The 21,187-nt window shown below is 41.5% G+C and overlaps 2 protein-coding genes across 2 annotated transcripts; one reads left to right on the top strand and one right to left on the bottom strand.

Moving 5' to 3' along the window:
• Positions 1 to 13,388: 13,388 nt before the first annotated feature.
• On the bottom strand, positions 13,389 to 13,964 carry LOC110067404 (protein CFDP2-like). Its single transcript, XM_089276722.1, has one exon. It carries the CDS (start codon positions 13,962 to 13,964, stop codon positions 13,389 to 13,391), a length of 576 nt encoding a protein of 191 aa, XP_089132848.1.
• A 2,428-nt stretch (positions 13,965 to 16,392) lies between these two features.
• On the top strand, positions 16,393 to 19,855 carry LOC110067403 (uncharacterized). The gene is made up of 3 exons (XM_089276721.1): positions 16,393 to 16,416; positions 16,591 to 16,966; positions 17,304 to 19,855. Exons 1-3 carry the CDS (start codon positions 16,393 to 16,395, stop codon positions 17,648 to 17,650), a joined length of 747 nt encoding a protein of 248 aa, XP_089132847.1. The 3' UTR covers positions 17,651 to 19,855.
• Positions 19,856 to 21,187: the final 1,332 nt, after the last annotated feature.

The raw sequence follows: 21,187 nt of genomic DNA, 5'->3' as shown, positions 1-21,187 counted from the left end.
TGACATGAAGTTTTAAGCTTAGTGCGACCCATTCACAAATTACAAGCCATTTGAAGATGCAGGGCGTGTTTCTAAATATCTGTTTTTAGTTAGTTTAGACTGGCTTGTCCTTGCCGGCTTTACCTAGTATATATACAATATGCTGAGCACGCTCTACCTTATTAGCCGCCTGGTTCGTACTTTGCACGGTGTAACAGGTGCAACAACAGTTAAATTTATCTTGCACACTAAATCTTTTAAATGATTTTAATTATTTAATTATTAAAATAAGTTTCAGTTTTAGTGGCAATTACAGTTTGTTTGTATAATTTATGCTTATTTGAAAGGCCATTCAAACCTTGAATAATGGCGCTTTTCGTTTTGAAATATCTTTTTTCGTTTTAGAGATATTGACGATTTTTGTTAAGCAAATTAGATCAGTGATGACGTCATATCGTTTGAGCTTGGGTGTCATTATGGGTGTCATTTTGTTTTGTTTTTTTGTGATGTACATTTGTGGTGCCAAGTTTCTAGAACACTGCTTCAATATTTCCAGAGATATCGTTTATTCAGTCTTTTATGAAAGGTGACTGCGCCAAAATTAAGTTTGGAATTTTATCATGCTGTTTGCCAATGCGGTTTTTAATGTTTTCAGTGGTGTTTTTAATGTTACGAATTGTGTTTAACTTGTTCTCAATTATGTTCGCCAAAACATTGCTGTTATTTTAATTTTTTGCTACTGTATTCGATTATTCGTAGCGAATTATGTTTGTGTCGTTCCTTATGGTGTTATGCGAACTTGTTATGCGAGGATAAATGAGATTTTGCAACAACCTGCCTCGCCGAACTTGGATTCTGATGGCCAGGAATCAGTTTTTTATCGTGTTGAAACTCTGTCTAACACAGTTGGGAGCGTTTGTTGGGACAATATTATTACGCTGTGGCTAAATGATCGGCAGCGGGTCAAAGTTTTCAAAACAATGACTGGCAGTCTCATATTTTTCTCAAATTTAAGGAATCGAAGGAACCGACCCAATTCAAAGTATGATATGCCGATTGGAAACTGTCAAGCGATCAAGAAAGCTTTACAGATCGCAAGTCTAACGCTTGGTTTTAATACGCTTGGGAGAGTGAGACCATGGTTTGTGACACTTCGGTGGGCTGACGGTCACGGTTTTCACCGAGGGTTTTCAAAGCACTACGGCCCGTTCCAAACACCGCTCCATTCATGCGCCGAACCTAAATGATGAGTTAAGTACGGCAGAAGAGCGACGTTTGAATCAGTTTGGTTCGACAGGTTAAGTTTGGTGCGGCAAACAACATTAAATTCGGCAGGGTTTGTCGCACTATGCTGCGTTGGAGCGGCAGCTGATTCATACGGCGTTCTTCTCATGTGTCGAACCTAATGCATAAATTACTGTAATTTATTTTTCATATAACGGGATCCGTGATTGGCTCAAAATTGAGTGGCGTGACCAGTCATGCATGAAGCTCAAAGTCGCCTCTAAAAATAAAAACAACAAAATACCAGTATGCCTTCGATTTATGAGAAACGGGACTGTGTAAGCGAGTTTCTTTGGCGCAAATTCATTTTTTGCTCTTTCGTCGTGATAATAGCCCAGCTTATTAGATTTCCCTTTAACAAGTCGATTTAACCGGGAGAAAACCTGTCTAAATACAAACACTGAACCTTGAGGTTGAATTTGCGTCCCTAAATATTGCTATAACAGCATGATAACAGCGAAATGTTAGTCACAGCTTTCCTATTTGGACAGAGTTCGTGAATTCAGAATGCATATTTTCTCGTCGAAAATTGTTAACTCCGGCTTCCCGAATCAAGTTCGACGCAAGTACGCCGTCTGAACCAGCCGTCGCTCCAAAGTCGCTCCAAAGTCGAACTTAATCAAGTTTGGTTCGGCACATGAGTAGAGCGGCGTTTGGACCGGGCCTAAGTGACCGGCAGTACGAGTTTAGAGAATCGAACGAACCGGTCATATCCAATCTATCATATGTCGAATAAGAAGTGCGAAGCGATCAAGCAGACTTTTATAGATCTCAAGTAAAACTCGTGGTTTACGTTGGGCTCACACGGCAAGAAAACCCTCGTTCACCGTTAATTTCACCAAACGGTGAATACCAGGTAAATCCTATATTAGCCGTCCGTTTTCTGATCTCGGAAAACGTTCTGTTAATTCGGCGTTTTCCTTGTGTGAACGCCAGGAAAACATGAGAGTAATTCATTGTTTTCGTGCTCTTGAAAAACGCCGGTGGACTCCTTGTTTTCCACTGCGTTTTCTTTCGTTTTCCCGAGCGGATTAATGCAGTGTTTGCAGGAGGTTTTCCAAGTCTAAATACTGACGGTTAACACCAGGAAAACTACACGTTCACCAGCAATTTTCCCGCATTAGAAAACTACTATTGAAGACCTCGTTTTCATACGCCTTCACCGTAGTTTTCCCGAGCGGGTAAATGCAGTGTTTGTCGGAGGTTTTTTTGGGTGTACACGTTGACGGTTAACACCAGGAAAACTACACGTTCCCTAGCAATTTTACCTCATTTGAAAACTTCTATGAACATCTCGTTTTCCTACGCGTTTTCTGTAGCTTTCCCGAGGAGGTAAATGCAGTATTTGTCGGAAGGTTTTCCGGTCTACATGTCGACGGTTAATACCGGGAAAACTTGACGTTGACTAGCAATTATCCGGCAGAAGAAAAGTTCGATTGAACACTTCGTTTTCCACCACGTTTACCGTAGTTTTCCCGAGCGGATAAATGCAGTGTTTATCGGAGGCTTTTGGGGTCTAAATGCGGACGGTTAACACAAGGTAAACTTGACTTTCATTAGCAAGGAAAACACAACGCAAACTTGCAATTTTTCCGCATAAGAAAGGTGCCAACGAACTTCTCGTTTTCCTTCGCGTTTTCTGTATTTTTCTTCAGTAGATGAATGAACCGTTTTCCCGACGTTTCTTAATTTGTAGCCGATAGCAGTAAATAAAGGAAAAACATGACGTTTACCCCTAAGTTTCTGCATCAGACCAATTTTGATTATTAACGTTACGTTATTTCGCGGAAAGTTTTTCTGCAGTTTCTACCGAGTTAGTGAATCCAGCGTTTGTCTGAGGTCTTCTAACTATATTCTGGGAAACCTCAAGTGCACATCAGGAAAGCAGTTTACCCGCTGGTTTTTGAGTTTGGTAATGGGAACTTTGTTTAGGGTTTACATACGAACTTTAATATAGGTGAGATGCATTTGGCATTATATTTATTTATTTATTGTTTATTTCACTCACAAACACTATACGTCATAAGCAAAACTCGACAAAAGAAATTAAATTAATAAATTAAATTAATAAACTAAGTTTAATTAAATTAAATCAATTAAATTAATCGATAAATCAATGTGACGAGGAAGCCTAACGAGGCTGACAGCTTATATTATTAGGCTTCCTTCGGCTAATTAATTAAACTCATAGCTGAGTGCAAAGTCAGTAAAAACAGAAAAATTAAGTGACAGAATGGCTGTCAATAGATAATACTTCAGATGTTTTTTTGAAAGCAAATATGGAAGGAGAGGTAACTTAGTGAAATGGGCCGACCGGTTTAGACCATTTGGTAGTTTGGTGATTAAGAATGGTTGGACATGTGAGATGGATTGTTCATTTTTACCGGTTTGGGCATTTAGACCAGTTAAGACCTTTTGGCAGTTTGGTGATTTGAAATGGTTTGAGCATTTGAGATGGATATTTGGTCATTTTCGCTGGTTTGGGCACTTAGACTGGTCAAGACCTTTTGGCAGTTTGGTAATTTGGAATGGTTTGGACATGTAAGATAGATTAGCTATCTTCGCCGGTTTGGGTATTTAGACTGGTTTTGATCTTTTGGCAGTTTGGTGATTTGGAATGGTTTTAGACATTTAACATGGATTGGTCATTTTCACCGGTCAAGGCATTTGGACCGGTTTAGTGCTTCTGGCAGTTTGGTGATTTGGAATGGTTTGGACATGTGAGATGGATTGGTTATTTTCGCCGGTTTGGACATTTAGACCAGTTTAGATCATCTGGCAGATTGGTGATTTGGAATGGTTTGGACATGTAAGATGGATTGATTATTTTCACCAGTTTGGGCATTTAGAGCAGTTTAGATCATCTGGCAACTTGGTGATTTGGAATGGTTTGAACATTTGAGGTGGATTGGTGATATTCACCAGTTTGGGCAATTAGACTGGTTAAGACCTTTTGCCAGTTTGGTGGTTTGGAATGGTTTCGGACGTATGAAATGGATTGGTCATTTCACCGGTTGGGCATTTAGACCGGTCTAGAACTTTTGACAGTTTGGTCTGGTTATTTGAGATGGATTGGTCATTTTTACTGGTTTGAACCTTTAGACTAGTTAAGACCTTTTAGTAGTTTGTTAATTTAGAATAGTTTGGACATGTGAAATGGATTGTTTATTTTTATTGGTTTGGGCATTTAGACCAGTCTAGACCTTTTGACAGTTTGGTGATTTGGAATGGTCTGGATATTTGAGATGGATTGGTCATTTTCACTGGTTTGGGCATTTAGACCAGGCTAGATCATCTGGCAGTTTAATGAGTTTAATGGTTTGAACATTTGAGATGGCTTGTTCATTTTCACTGGTTTGGACATTTAGACCAGTTTAGGTCATATGGCAGTTTGGTGATTTTGAATGGTTTGGACATTTGAGATGGATTGGTGTTTTTCGCTGGTTTGGACATTTAGACCGGTTAAGACTTTCTGGCGTTTTGCTGATTTGGAATGGTTTGGACATGTGAGATGGATTGGTCAGTTTCACCAGTTTTGGCATTTAGACCGGCTTAGACCTTTTGGCAGTTTGGTGATTTGGAATTGTCTGGACATGCACATTCGAGATGGACCCACTGCGTGAAATGAGTACTTTCGTGGAATTTACGTGGCCGTGAAATTCCTCGACACTCGGCGCGTCCGAGATCAGAAGGTGACGTAACAAGAAACGTGACGTGTCAGAGAGTGCCATGCATGTTCCTGATAGGTCCATTGCGGCGAGTCAGGAACTCATGGCCTGAGTACGTCATGCGCGGCGTATCAAGGGAAACCAGGACTCTGATACTTAACGGCACGCGGTTTTAGTTTAATCGGCCAAATTAATTCACGGAGCTCATTTCTCTAAAAATTTCAGACGTGCGTTTCGTTTGTTCGTTTCAGAATGTTGAAGTGAACAAGGCGTGCAAATCTATACTGAACTTACATCATTTTGTTAATGCCATCGAGTGTATTCTGTTCAATAATGAATATCTTTACGCTTCTTTACTCCTCGAGGAAAGGCATCAATAACATGCACAGCATGACTGCAACTGTAAGAAAAAAGACATATTAACAACAAAAACAACAGCAACAATAACAGAACGCTAAATAACATTTTTTTATCACTTCCGAGTACTCTTTTACATTCTAGTATTTAAAATCTACTTATTGCAGGGTTCTTTTCGAATACTAGCCTTGCTACTGAATGTGAAACCCTTGTTAAATAAAGTGCTAAAAAATTCCGTAGCGGAACATTCCTTACATCTCACCGACCTACGTGGTGGTGCAACTCACCAATTTCGCAAAGCTTGAGAGTGGAATGCCCTAAAAGCGGTTGCATGGGAGAGCTTGCACCGGGACGCCGAACCCATTTCACGCTGCCGCGTATTTGATGCAAACCTTGGAACCCTCAGCTTGGAAGAAGTGAGTGTTACAAAATCTATTTATTTAGACCAACTAGTGGTTTTCCTTCATTGTGGTTACCGCTGCTGGTCCGGTAGCATCAGCGCATGCGTAATTATAAACCAGTCGGGTTGTCAGTAAAATTTCCAATAACACATCAGATAAATTCGTTTTATGGAAAATTCCGTATACAGGGGAATTCGTATCACTTTATTTTGTCATGATCCGTGATAAAGACCTTGGTAAGAGGTGCTGAGCTCGCTCTCAGAAAACTGCACGACCATTTACTTTTCTTGGCTGTTGTTTCTTCAAGAGTGCATCGTAAGCGACAGAATAATGAAATTATTTCTTTGTCTCCACTTTGACGATAGTAAGCGTATTCGAGTCTTGAATACGTGATCGTGGCGCCATAGAATCCTGGAGTATTCAGGACGCACAAAAAACCGTCACGTACACCTGAATAACTCCTAAATAACGGTCCAGTAGCCCCCTCAGTCGACTCCCTGTCATCATATCAACATTCCACTATGTTTGAAGAAGAAATCACAAAACGTATTACGAAGACGAAAACACTTTAATTGGATTTTTTTCCTCGGGCCTACTTTTGAAACGAAATTGACTTTAAATGTGTTTTGAAACGACTTGTAACGAAATGACCTGGAAATGACAAACGACCGACAAACGACCTACATCAGCATTTTGAGTAATCGACCTTCAACAAGCACGGATCAGCGGTTTGCCACATTAGATACCAGGTTCTCTCCGTTCTCGCGCCATTTTTTGGCGTCCTTTTAAAAAGGTGTGAGGTGTCGAAGTTTGCATCAATCTCTTCGTCCTTTCTCATTGTTTAAAAACTCTACTTTGGCGGACAAAATTCAGTTTACCTTCACTTCTTCTCTGTGCACGATTTCAAGCAGTTTTTGGTGGCATACAGCTGGTGAAAACATCGATACATACGAAGGTACGAGTCAACAACAACAGGTAAGCCATTATTGTCATCCCGGGTTATCCTGTACGTACGAGTAAGTTAAGCTTAAGAGGCTGTCTCTGTGAGACCCGACCACTGATTTTACTTCGAAAATTCGATTTTTCTCATAAGCTGGAATTTCAAAACCCTTACCAAGTCAATCCGTAAAATGAGTTTTATTTCATTAAAAATTCAAATTGAAGTTTTCTAGGATTGATTGAAGTTCGGTCCGCTCGACACAAGTTTCATGCCCGCCGAAACTGGAAAAATAGCACATATTGCCGGCGCTCTAAAAAAAATAATATTCGCTCAAAAAGTCCCAATTCTTTTTTTCAACTATAGATATATCATAGCAGTGTGTTTAGCCATGTTGCAATTACAATTCAATGTTGTTCCTTCAACGGTTAAAAGAAGATTTTCTACCCGTTAAATCGAGTTTTGAACCAAACGCGAAAATAGCTCTACTTTGGAGGCACGTTTAAAAATGTGGCACCTGTTTGAAACTGCTGAACTACATGAATAGAAAGTATAAATGTCCCTTAATTTAAAACAATAATAAAATTTGTCTGCCCACTAGGTTTTCAAAACTAACGACCGCTTAAAGTTCAGGAAATTTTGAAATTATTCCAGTGAGTAACTAACACACTCGCCTTCGTAAAGTGCTCCGATAAATTCCCGTAAATATCTTACCTGGCTTCAAGATTAAAGTTTTGGTTCTTTGTAGCGATCCTTGAAACCTAGGTACATGTAGCATTAAAACTGCCAGCTTTTCCTTCCAACTGTAGGTTTGTATATAAAGTAGATTTATACGTTCCTCATCTGTGTCGAGCGTGACCGTCACATACTTCGATGTTCTTTGTATTACTGACCATTGTTTTCCTCGAAGCCGATTTAATCTGTAGACTCCTCTTGAAAGGTTTGTCAGTAGAAGCACTCTTTTGGACAACTCTCGGCACACATACATGTATGAACAGCAAACGATGATTCGGGAAGCCAAGGAAGGATTGATAAATGCCACGGCTATTTTGTGTTTACAACAAGTGATTTAGTTCCCAATCTTCCCGTGAGTATAACGGATTAAACCGGCTTCGAGGAAAACAATGGGAAAATCTTAGATTTTCCGATTGGTGAACACCAGTAAATGTAAGCATATGCCACGATTTGCGTAAATTCACCGCGCGTTTTCTAAAAGGTATACGCCACCTTTTTTGCCGTGTCAGAGACGTTTGTGGAACTTAAATTTTTAGATCGATGTTCCCTCGCAGATTCGGTATATGAATCTGCGTCAGGAACCCATGTACATTAGAATTAATATACAAATGAAACTTACTTCAAAGAAAATTAAATTGTCATGCCGTCACAAACTCGTGGTTTATGATTATGATCGGTTCGTGCGATTTCCTAAAATTGTCAATAGTATTACCGGTCATTTAATGATCAAAACTGTGACCGGCAGTTGACCTAAAAAAAGACCTAAGTGTTACAAACGTCTCTGAGCCCAGCGCAAAGAGTTAGACTTGTCTTTATAAAAATCTCCTTGATCGCTTCGCACTTCTCGTTCGACATATAATAGTCTGGATATGATCGGTTCGTTCGATTCCCTAAACTCTGTCATCCCTAAACGGCATGTCAATTTAATTTTCGTTCAAGTAAGTTTCATATATATATTAATTTTGATGTACATGGGTTCCTGACGCAGACACATTCCGTATCTGCAAGGGAACATCGATCTAAAATTTAAGTTCCACAAACGTCTCTGAGCCCAACGTAAACCAAGAGTTTTAATTGAAATCTATAAAAGTCTGCTTGATCGCTTTGCACTTCTTATTCGACATATAATAGATTGGATATGATCGGTTCGTTCGATTCCCTAAACTCGGACTGCCGGTCACTTAGTGCTTTGAAAATCCCCGGTGAAAACCATGACCGTCAGCCCACCGAAGTGTCACAAACCATGGTCTCACTCTCCCAAGCGTATTAAAACCAAGCGTTAGACTTGCGATCTGTAAAGCTTTCTTGATCGCTTGACAGTTCCTAATCGGCACATCATACTTTGAATTGGGTCGGTTCCTACGATTCCTTAAATTTGAGAAAAATATGAGACTGCCAGTCATTGTTTTGAAAACCTTGACCGGCTGCCGATCATAGCCACAGCGTAATAATATTGTCCCAACGAACGCTCACAACTGTGTTAGACAGAGTTTCAACACGATAAAAAACTGATTCCTGGCCATCAAAATCCAAGTTCGGCGAGGCAGGTTGTTGTAAAATCTCATTTATCCGCGCTCGAAAACGATTCCTCACAACTTCCGCCGTTGCCGGCAAATCCATAATGGCCGCCGCTTTTCTAGAAGAGCAGGAGAGCAAGCAAAGACGTGCACGCGCAGCTCATGACACTGTCCCTTTAAGCGAAAAATACAACAATGGATGTATTGCATCGTTTCATGACAAAGGCACTCATATTTTGTCGACAGTGATTCAATATGTTCTAAGCACGCAGTGTTCTGGGGCCACATATTATGTTTTATGAGTGCTAGCTATGCTCGCATTTGTCGTGATAATTTTTAACTCTGAAGTAGAAATTGTTCCATATTCACTGCAAAGAAAGAAGGTGATCTCTGCAATCAAACTGAATACAAATATTATTAGGTCCCGGCACTCGTTTCCGAGGAAAAAACGATGATTTATCTCTCGCAAGGCATGCCGTTTAGAAAAAGCCATTATTTTGTATATGTTGTGTATGTGCACTCGCTCGTATCAAGAAATGGTCTATTGTTCCGGCTCAACATCTCACTTTCAGCAAAAATGAATAGCCTTTTGTTCTTGGTAGCCCTGAGGGACTTCGTCCGAAGCCAAGCCAAAATCGTCGCCGTTGTTCGCAAAACTTTCGGCATAACAATTAAGCTGCACTTGGGGGTGGGCAGCGTAATTTTTTCTCTCGTAAAGTCAATTCTCACCGGTGTATCCCAAGGCAAAATTGACCGCCGCTGTGCGCATCGAGGTGATCACAATTCAAAAACTAATTATCCACATGTGTCGCATTCGGACCACGTCTCTCTAAAATACAACCCCCGGTTTAAATCCCTTTTTATTCTAATTCCGACTTGTTTTAATAGGTATGCTGCTGAAAACATTCTTTGTCTGTCATTCGTGCGGCGTTATAACTTTTCTGCTTTTTATTAAGTCGACCGGGCGGTGGTTAGAGTGAAGAGTGTGTGACCGAATTTCTGTTTTCGCGCGTATAAATCTTTCTCTGAAACCTGGCAATCGTCATGGAAGTTATTCTTTTTCAATTTTTTTAGTGTTCGCGGAGCGTCCAGATTTTGACTCAACCGTTTTCAGTCGAGCGCCCGGCACTTTATAAAAGAGGTGCGACTTTTTAGTTTTGAAAGAGCGCCGTTGTTTTCAATCAAGCTCGCAGCAAACGAAGGTGTGATCATGCATTCTGATAAAAGAACACTTAACCTGATGAATGAAGAGCGGCATTTGAATGAACTCACTTTTAGTAAACAAATCTAGAACGGTGGAGTCGTGATTCACAAAAAAATACGTTGAGAGTAAAGCGAAAATTATTAAAGAGCAGAGAAACGCTACCCAAAACATCGCGTTTGTAATTTTAATTATTTTTTCCCTGATTTCTTCCCGCTGGAAATCGCTGTGGACATCAATCGGTCGGCGAGGAAAAATGTGCGAGCTTCGAAGCGCTGTTAAGAGCTATTAATCTCTGGCCGAATGCTCGACTGAAAGCAGTCTCTCCTCCTGCTTTTCAATCCGTGGGTCGAACGCGGAAACAGCGGGAGCACGAAACGAGCGGCTTTGCCGCTCGATTATCGCGCTCGCTATTTTCGCGTTCATCCTACACTGATCTTATGGGTTTTCGAGCGAAAGAGGGCCTGTTCTCAATCTAGCCAAATGCGAACTTCGCTTTCACTTCCACGCGTGGTGAGTTTACCAGGTTAGAGCAGTTTTAAAGCAAAAAGATGCCTTACTTTCACTTTTAAATACATGTGTACAACCGCCACCCCAGCGCAATTTGCACCGACAGGATTATACCAATACCATCTCCCCTGAGGAGAATTTGTCTTCCGTTCAGTCTTTCCGATCGTTTAAATTTCGCGCTCGTATGGTAATCGGAAATTTCAGAAACTCCCGCGGGCATTTAGAAGCTTATACCGCCATTGTTCAAAATGACCATATAAGACCAATTTTAGGTCTTATAACAATACCTATTGTTATCAATGTTGAGCCGGTTTTCTTGATACGCTCGTGAGCGCGCGCTAATGACTCGAAAATCGTGCGCAGTAGGGATGCGCAATGCAATTATGAGGAATCACCTTAATGACTGGCCCCAAGGGAAACAGTGAGTTTTGTTTCTCTGAGACCCTCAATGTTCCTCGAGGCGAAAAAATGATTTGCTTGACCCCTTGCAGTCGCTACGCCCACAGAACTAGCGACAGTCAAATCCGAGTTGTCCTTCTGAAACGACACAATAATGGACTTTTTCTTGGCAACTAAAAAAAATACAGATAATACTAACTTAGAACGTAGGCGACCCATTTTTGGCGCCAAATTAAAAGCTTGGAGTCACAAAACGATCAAGGTGGTCGCCCTGATCACGTACGAGCCTTTCAGCGAGTGTATATACCAAGAAAATTCATGTGACAAGTTAGATATCCCATGGTATACGACGAGAAAGGGTTTCATAACTATTTTATCTCATACCATAGAAATACAGTGGCCAACACAATCAGAGCAACTGGCGATGGTAGTTGAAGTTAAATTTCTTTGCGACTGGAGCCACAAGGCCCGGACATCTTTCCTCCACTGCTGGCGGTTGTTTGGTGCCTGTCTTGCTCTTATCCATGTGTTCCAACCTTGTCTCTCTCTCTCTCTCTCTCTCTCTCTCTCTCTCTCCTTCTCTACAGTGCGACGCCAGGTAGTTTTGGGTCTGCTTCTGCTTGTCTTCCCCTCCGGCCTCCATCCAAGGGCAACAGTACAGTCGTTGTTCACTTCTTGCCTCAAGACATGTCCAATTCAGCACCATCTCTTCCTTCTTACCTCCCCACTTATTGGATCTGTTCCTGCCATCTCCAGCACTTCCTTGTTTAGCAGGCGCTGCTGCCATCTGATGAGGAAGATTAGGAGGCTCTTGGTCTGGAAGATGTCAAGCTTCTTTTCCTTTCCGTTTGTCGTGTTCCACGTTTCACAGCCGTAGAGAAGCACTGAAAGCACCAATTGCGTCTTGAAAAGCCTTGTCTTTGTCTTTCTGTTGATGTGTCTTGCGTGCCAGATCTTGTTAAGCCCGTTGAAGCTTGCATAAGCCATCGCTATCCTCTTCTATCTTGATGTCCAATGTTGCTCCTTCGTCCTTCGTCCTTCGTCACTTGCGCCCCCAGGTAATTGAAACTGTCCACTTCCTCCACCATGCTGTCTCTTACTTTCAGTCCCTCGTTGTTCCTGCTGTTGACCCTCATCCACTTGAATTTCTGTAGGTTCAGCTGCAATCCTGCCCTGCCTGCATTCTCCCTTAGCCTGGCTGCTTCTTCCCTGCATATGGTCTGCCCTTGATGCTAGCAGAAGCGGGCCGTCTGCGTATAGTTAATGTTTGCCAGTAGCCTTGGAAAGTCCCATCTGATGCCTGTCCCCTGTTCGTCCACCGTCTTCCTCATCACCCAGTCATTGACCATTAAATACAGGAATCCCGACATGCAACATCCTTGCTTCACGGCGTTAACCACCGGGAATTTCTCCGTTATTTCTCCTTCGTCGATCGCTGCGCATGTAAATTCGTCATACAACACCTTCACCAGTCCTATCGGCTTGTCTGGAATCCCGTACGCTCTCATTATCCTCCTCAGGCTGTCTCTGTGCACCAAGTCAAACGCCTTCTCGAAGTCGACGAAATGAAAGTACATGGATGGTTGCATTTCATTCGTTTACTTGCCCCAAGATGTTACGTAGGATGAAGATCTGTTCGACTGTGCCTCTTCCTGGTCTAAACCATGCCTACTCTTTCCTCAGCCTGTGGTCCGCACTGCCTTGTATTCTGCTGATCAGGATCTTTCCCAGCACCTTGCTAGCAATAGGTAGCCACGCCAATCCTATCCAATTACCACGTTGCTGTAGGTTCCCTGTCTTCGGAATCTTGCATATCTGTCCCTGTTTCCACTTCTCCGACAGTTTCTCTTCTTGCAAATCAGGTCAAATAGGCGCTTGAGTTCCACGCAAGTGCTTTCTGTGTCAACCTTCAACAGTCCTGTTGTTATCTGGTCAATTCCTCGTGCCTTGCCATTCTTGAGAGTCTGCACCACCATTTTGGTTTCCTCCTGTGTTGGTGGCTCCGTGTAGATTTCTAGCTGCCCCTCCTCCATCTCCTCATCCGTCGATTTGGGTTTGGTGGTGCCTCCCTACTCAAGACTCCCTCAAAGTGCTCCTTCTATCTCGCCTGCCTTTCTTCCTTCGTCTTGAGAAGATTTCCATCCTTGTTAGTGATTGCCGCCGTCTTCCTCAGCCCCCTGCCGCTCAGTTGTCTGTTGATGTCTTACAGCTCCTTAGCTCTCAGGTTCTCTACTGCTGTCTGTGTCGCCTGGGCCGACTCTGTCATCAACTTCCTTGTATCCTCTCCCACGCTTCTCTTCACCTCCTTATCCTTCTGCCTGTACTACTCTCTGATCCCTTTCCGTGCCCTCTCTGATTTAGTGCTGTTCAGTTTGGTCTTGATTTCCTTCCTCTCGTCTATCACCTTCCACGTTTTTGGCTGATCCAGAGCTTGCTCTTGCCTTTGCGGAACCCAAGGACCTCCTCTGCTGACTCCACGTATGCCTTACTCTGGGCCTCCCACAACTCCTCTATCGCTTTTCTTTCCTCTATTCTGTTCTCCTCTAGGCTCCTCCTCACTGCCTCACAGTAAATCCGTCTTATACCTGTGTCCTTCAGTCTGTCTCCGTTGAACCTGGGCTTGAACTTTTTCACGTTGACATACTTGCTGAGTCTCAGCTGGATCTTGGTCCTGACGAGGTAGTGGTCGCTGTTGACATCGGCCTCCCTCTGCACTGAAGGCTCGAGAACTGCAGATTTCAACTGCCTACTGATCAGAAGATGATAGATCTTATTCCTCACTCTCCCGTTTGCTAAGACCCATGTTATCTTGTGAATGTCCTTGTGCTGAGACAATATTCCTGTGATTGCCAGACCATTTGCCACGGAAAAATCGCAGAGCCTCTCTCCGTTGTCGTTCCTGTCTCCCATCCCGTGTCTCCGTATGCTACTTTCGTATCCTTTGTCTCCTCCCACCTTGGCGTTGAAGTAGCCCATCACTACCACAATGTCGCTCCTGTTACATTCGTCTATCGTCTGCTGCAGCTCCTCATAGAAGTGGTCCTTCTCTTCCTCCTACCTCTCGTTGTGTGGCGCGTAGACCTGGATCACTGAGAGCCTCCTGAAGCGGGAACAGAATCTAGCTGAAATGACCCCTTGCTCACTGGGGTCCACTCCACGAGGGCTTTTCCCCGCTCGCTTACCCATCATGATGGCCTCTCCACCTTCGTGCTACTAGCAATGACCCCGTTAAACTTGGGGAGGAAGAAGGGACCTAACCAAGTTTTACACAAGGTTGCACTGCCCCAAGTTCCAAATCCTTTCCCTTTGGATGGTGTTTTTTTCCAGAAGTAGTTACCGTGTCACATGTGACTTCCAGCTTGAAACCTCTTTCACATACATACAGTAGACCTGTTACATCTCTTTTCGTGGATAAGTTAGCAATGAATGTTTAAAATCCGTGTCTCTTCGTCATACCTCCCGCCTGATAAAAAGTGCACCTTGAGACAACTATAGCGAGTTCCCCGCCAGCTTGATGCATTGCAAAATACACAGGTATTGCTCATTGTAATGTAGGCAATAAAAATAATAATAGTTTTCTTTCTTGGAAACGGAAATCACAGTATTTTACTACTATTATCAGTTGATTAAGGCACGAGGGAAGTTTGGTTACGAACCTTTGGGTCTAAAATTATGGTTTTGTCACTGGCAACTTACCTCGTTTCCGTTGGTAACAATATCAACAGCCGTGCATCACCTGTCGCGTCGCCTACAACTTCGCGCGCTTTGCTGCCAATGACGTCAAAGGCCGACAAGTTGCCGATGGATACGGAGCCAGTTGCTCGTAACAACAACGCGATTTTTACGTTAAAACTTGGTGACCAAACTTTCGTCCCGCCTTACTCAACTGATAATCGAATATTCCTATCTTGGCAATTGTGTGTTACATGATTGGACAATAAATCTCTCGTGCAAAAAGTAGATCTAGGCAGTTTCTTGGATGCTAATTTGTCTAATATCCATCACTCAGATTTTAGGGCATACTTACTCGATCATGAACGCTGACTTGTATACCATTCATGACAAAATGCTCACTCTGGTCGAGCCGCATAGAAGGACGAAATGTAGTGTGAAGAACAACAAAATTAAAAGATAAAGCTATTTGAATTTTTTGCTTGAAGTGAGCTTATTTTAAAATACAAATTAAATCACAGGTTTCGAATTTTAGAGACGAGCACCGCCAGAATTTCAATGTGTACATAAAAAAAATACAATACAGAAACAGGCTACCTTAGGCTTACCTTGGATTCTACAAGGAGAGAAAGCGAATGGGAAACCATCAAATTCCCTAGCCAGGAGAAAAGCTATGAGCCTAATATCTGCGTCTAGTTTCCCGATTTTGACTTGTATCAATTCCCTGACCTTGCCGGCCGCGCTGTTGTGACCTATACATGACCACAGTCATACATACATACATACATACATACATACATACATACATACATACATACATACATACATTCTTCATTCAAGACGCAGAGTTACAAAAGTATACATATAAAAACAAAAGACAAAAAAGAAAAGGCGTCTCGAAAAGGAAGTTATGAGGTAAACCCTATGTAAAAACTTCCTAAAATAATACGAGAAATACAGAAAATATATAAAAACAAGGATCCTTAATTAAACATTCAGATACAATTTGAGCTTGGATCGGAATAGCTGGAAGCTATCAGCTTCCACTAAGTCTCTTGGTAAATTATTCCATAGCTTAACTATTCTAATAAAAAAAGAATGTTTGTAACAATTGAGTTTGGCAGGTTTGATATAAAGTCATAAATACCTCTCTCAGCTTCCACTAAGTCTCTTGGTAAATTATTCCATAGCTTAACTATTCTAATAAAAAAAGAATGTTTGTAACAATTGAGTTTGGCAGGTTTGATATAAAGTCATAAATACCTCTCTCAGCTTTCATCTTCGTGTAAGCAAAAGCCCACAGGCAAAATACTACATATTTACAAAAGCGAAACACATAAACCGCCAAATGGCCGCTCTCAACTAAGGAGGTCTTCGAGAAACTCGTACCCAGGCTCTCTATGTTATCGGCCAAAAGTTTACATCGGAGTGAGTGACATATTTGCATATTCTGCCCCATAACAATAGTCGTTTCTACGCATCGCGTATCCACGACTAATAAAACGGCGCGCGCGATGGTCCTGTCTAATTCCTATTGAGCCATCATGTTAGAAATGCCGATTTTGAATCTACACGACCGATTACTCCCTGAATTGTACTCCACTCGGTCCAATTAGTCTTACTATAAGTATGCTAGTCAAAGTAGATTATTACTGCGAGTAGTTCCTAAAAAAAATTATCACCGATTGTTGGTTTAATAAAAGCGAGGTTAACAGTAACGGAACTCCACAGGATGAGAGACAATGAGGCAACGCTCGTAAGACTATTTTTCTAACCAGCTTTGAATCTGAGTATCCCAAAGTTAAAATCAAAAGTCGGGTTTGTAACAACCAGCCCTTTGGAAATAATGAAACAGTTGAAAAATAGAGATCGTTTAATGGGTATCTTGGCATGAAAAATCCTGCATTGCCTGATGTTTTTTATGTTTCAGGAAACTTATTATTACAAATCATGCAAGGAGATAAGAGCGGACATTCACGATTCTCTGAGCGGCCTGTACTCCATTCAGCCTGTTCTTGGTAGTAAAGTTATCACTGTCTACTGTGAAATGGCGATTGCCGGAGGTGGCTTCACTTTTGTCCCTAGAACAGACATCCGGGGTATTGAAAGCCAGCAGATGATCTCCGAGCTGTTTACTAATCGCACTCAGGTACTAATGACAATTCAAAAGAAAGACGGAACTCAACCCTACACGCTTGTACAACAGCTGCCGGAATATAAACAACATCTACTTGGAGCTCGTGTCAACAATTATGACGGATATACGTCACCAGCCAATAGTCACTTGGGAGACTACTTGTTGCTAGGTAACAGAACTATTTTTCATCATACTACATAAATCATTCATGGTATTCCTTATTATTAAAAACTGGATCATTGGATAATGCAATTCGAGAGTTTTCATTGGCTTAGCCATCATGGGTTATGAGCCATTATACCATGCTTTACAAAAATGGTAAGCGTGCACGTGATTTTCTGGGGGCGTTTTTATTGTTATTTTAGTTTAGTTTTCCATATTTTGGGGGCGTTTTTAATAAAACGATTATTCCAACGCGCACTCCTGGAATAATTATTAACTATAGAATTCCCATTGCATTTCATTCCTGTGTTAACTTTCGAATTGAAAATCTTTGCTTTCACCAGGGATCCTTCCCCCTCATGTTGCCGGCGTAGATGGTAAGGTTCTTGGGTTTCAGTCCAACGGAAGACCTCTGCGCTATACAAAATGCGGTGGCTCGAAAGATAATCTTTTTGCCTTCCTGCCCAATCAAGCCGAGCTACCTCCAAACGACCTCCATGCCGATAATTTGATCTACGAGCGAGAGGGAATAGCAGTAGAGTGGCGAAATACCACTGCACTACCACCCACAGGGCTCACTATGCCAACTGAGTTTTTCTTCCTTACAGAAGTGCATATGGGAGGATGTGGCTGTTACACTTCCAGTGACCGCTGGACAGACGCAAATGGGACTGCCATTGGATTTCGTTAAGCTTCAAAAGCGTAGCGAAATACGTCAGGTTACCAAGCTTAGATAAAAGGTTTTAGAAGCCAGCTGATTAAGGTGAAGCCAGATAACTTCCCTCTAGCGCAGTATATACATATATCAGCTAGTTTGATTAATCTCCGTGAAGTGCTAATCACATGAAAATATCTAGAACTTTTATCGTCTAACCTCGTCTTGTAACTAAGATTACTCCAGCTTGAAGTATTAGGGGATCTTTGCTGACGTCATTGTATACATTTGTGCTTCATCAGCATACAATTTAGCTACAGAACGCATCATATTGGATATAAATTGACCCTCAAACAGTTGAAGTCATAGAGCTTATGAAAACGTAGCATTTGCTGAAAGTTTCAACACTTTGGGTGTAACATGGACGGTGAAATTGTCTTTCAAAAACTGCAAGAGTTCTGGATGGCAAAAGAACTAATGATCCCATACATTCTTTGTAAAATTCTTCAGTTTTTAAACCCGCGTCGCACAAAAAGAGTGTTATTTACATCGTTCTTAAATTCGTTAGGACAGTTAATCTAGCTCAGTATGACCTTTAAATAATCAGAACTGAAATTCTTGTAGTTCCATTAGAAACTGAATCGCGCACTTATACTAATGAGCCAAACTTTGTAAACAAACATTTCCTTGTTGATATCCCAAGTAACAACAAAGAAAAAAGCATAGATTTAAACATGACGATGCTTGCATATCTGATTGTAATTAGCATAGATTTTATTTCTCCGTTTTCTTCTTAGTTTTAATTCGATTAATCTCCGTTTAAGAGCTAGTTACATGAAAATATCTAGAACTTTTTTTGCCCAGCTTGAAGTATGGGGTGGTCTCTGCTGACGTTAAACATTTTGCCCCATTAGCATACGACTGTACGCGGAGAAGGCATCATGTTAAATATGAATTGACCCACCCAGTTAAAGAGCTTATGACATGTACTGCCTGTTGAAAGTTTTAACTCTCTGGGAGCAATATTGAAAGAGACATTGTCTTTCGGAAAACTGCAAAATTTTTGTGAAGCAAAAACACCAATGAGCCTGTACATTCTTTGTAAAAGTTTGAGTTTTTAAGCACGTGAGGCACAAAAAAGTATTCAATAGATCTGCAGGCTATTTGCAGGCTATTTCTGGTAATTTGGTAAGTGGTTAGACCAAAAAAGTGGCACACGAGGCGGTAGCCGAGTGTGTCAGTGATGTTCTAACAATTAGATTATGAGCTCGAGATTTCTATCGCGTCATAGTTGACGAGGGTGCAGCCCGATTGAACTATCACGCTTAGAAATCGAGAGCGAATAATCTAATAGTTTTAGTGTAAATCTACTAGTCGTTCAAAACTACATCTAAATCCTCTTCACAGACACTTCGAAAACATACAGAAGCTGCCGCCATTTTGTTAACAACCGCACATTGCTAGGGTACTCACTATCTACTTAACGATTAGATTACGAGCTCGAGATTTCTATCGCGTGATTGTTGACGAGGGTGAAGCCCGATTGAACTATCACGCATAGAAATCGAGAGCCAATAATCTAACTGTTTTAAATCTACTAGTCGTTCAAAACTTAATCTAAATCCTCTTCAAAGACACTTCGAAAACACAAAGAAGCGGCCCCTAGCTGCTACGCTACTCACCATCTACAACTGAATAGTGACTAGCCTAGCCAATCAGAGAACGCCATTCGTGATAGAACGCTAGCAGATTTATGCTAAAACAGAATAGATAGTGAGTAGTGTAGCCAATCAGAGAACGGCATTCTTGGTTGAACATGACTTAATGCTGCTTTTAGTTTTAGTTCATGCTTGACAGACTAAAGAAAAGAACTTGTCGCAGTCCAGGAGAGCCTTCACCGGTGGATTAGGTTTAGTCATGTGACGGTAATGTATGTACGCAAATCTCGTCAAATCTCACAGATAGAAGCTTATTTTGAGCTTTCCTGTACTGTAGCTTGAAAGTTTAAACCCAAAGTTCAAAAAGAGTAATGATTACTGGCAGCAAAGTTGAGTGTCTTTCTTCATTGGCATAGATATTTTGGTCATTGGTGCCATACATATGTAAGTGCATTTCAAAATTAAAGTATTAACATTTGGGCCAGGCAGTGCTGGAATTAGAAGATAGAAAGAAGATCACTATGAATTCCAGTTGGATGAAAATTCCATTGAAGAAAGAGTAAATTATAGTCTCGCAGAAAAACGTTTTTTTGGATCTTGTAACTTGCGGGGGGGGGGGTGGAGGATCTGGGGTGGAGGGCACAGGTAGGCGGAACCTCAGTAGGATAGGGCATGGGAGGGGGATGGGAGGGCTATGGGAGACGGGAAGGGAAAGGGCAGGAAGAGGGAGTTCTAAGAAGACGGAAAGTGGGAAAGAAATACAAAACAGTACTTCTTGTCGTTAATGCGTCAGAACACTTTCAAAAGCAAGACCCAAAATGTTATCTGATTTGTATTTAGCGTCTTCTGAGACTTCTGCGCAAACGGGTCAAACGAAAATTTACGCATGGGCTAAAAAAACAGGCTGACTTTCAGTGAATTTGTTAACCCTTCTACATTGGTTAGGTCATAGGTTAAAGTGCCACTGAAACGAAATTTTCGTACTCTCTTTTATTATCCCAATCTATAATTTCAAACGTGCTTAAAGTAATGGTGAACTTTATTTCTGTCAAATCCCAACGGAAAGTGCTTTTTTTAGTTGTTGAAATCGACTTTTTGGAGCAAAACTGTGTCCGGGCTCTGGAACCGAGTTTAAGGACCTTGTGACGTCACTGGTTGTATTCACGCAAGAAGCGCTATAGATTCTCTCTTGTTTTCACTTGATTTATTCAAGTTTATTCTTCATATTGTCGATACCTACTAGTTTTCTACCTTGTAATTTCTGTCCAGCCTTGACAAGAAATACACATCATAAACGTTGGAGGGCGCCAGAGGGTGTCGATTCACCAAAATAAATGCTACAGATTAGAACAGCTCACTATAGTTTTCGAACATCTTGAGTACTCGATTGGAGATTTCGAAGACGAGTGTGGCAACTTTTAAACCACATCCTGAAGCCTAAACACGATATTTCGTCGTCTGTTTTCAGCCTGGTTCTGAAATTTGGATTCTCACGTTTATCTAAGGTCTATTAACAAGGTTCGAATATATCTTCGGCAACTTTTAATACTGCATTAAAAGCCGTAAGCGCATCAGCCATCCACACAATCACGAAGTTATTAACGGTCCACAAGCTTTGAGTCGGGTACTTCTTTGCACACAGAGGGCATCTTTTTGATACTAATAAGTGAGAGTTCTTGTGGTAGACAAAATGTATCTTTGAAAATTGTGATCCGCAGCAGGGTTTGCTTTATCGCCGCATACGTATCAGTGTAAACAAAGCAGGAATTTGGCTTCTCTTTCACACGTATCTCCTAATTGCAATATTTCACGGCCGATGGATTACTTTGAGTTCTTTAGCACATACTTATGTCTATGATCTTCATTTAATAGTATCCAAGTTCAAAACAATTCGTTAAAATGTCACTAGTTTACA

The sequence above is a fragment of the Orbicella faveolata genome, unplaced genomic scaffold (genome assembly GCF_042242905.1).
Source record: "Orbicella faveolata isolate gen_17 unplaced genomic scaffold, um_ofav_v1 contig_46, whole genome shotgun sequence".
In the NCBI taxonomy this organism is placed as follows: domain Eukaryota; kingdom Metazoa; phylum Cnidaria; class Anthozoa; order Scleractinia; family Merulinidae; genus Orbicella; species Orbicella faveolata.
Note: the sequence above shows the minus strand (reverse complement) of the source record. Positions and strands in the feature narration are given on the sequence as shown.

Excerpts from the sequence above, each read along its gene's own strand:
- LOC110067404 (XM_089276722.1), bottom strand. The coding sequence starts at position 13,964 with ATGGGCTACTTCAACGCCAAGGTGGGAGGAGACAAAGGATACGAAAGT.
- LOC110067403 (XM_089276721.1), top strand. The coding sequence starts at position 16,393 with ATGAGAGACAATGAGGCAACGCTC. Across the intron at positions 16,417-16,590 it reads GAGACAATGAGGCAACGCTC|GAAACTTATTATTACAAATC; the intron begins GTAAGACTATTT and ends TTTATGTTTCAG. Across the intron at positions 16,967-17,303 it reads GGGAGACTACTTGTTGCTAG|GGATCCTTCCCCCTCATGTT; the intron begins GTAACAGAACTA and ends TGCTTTCACCAG.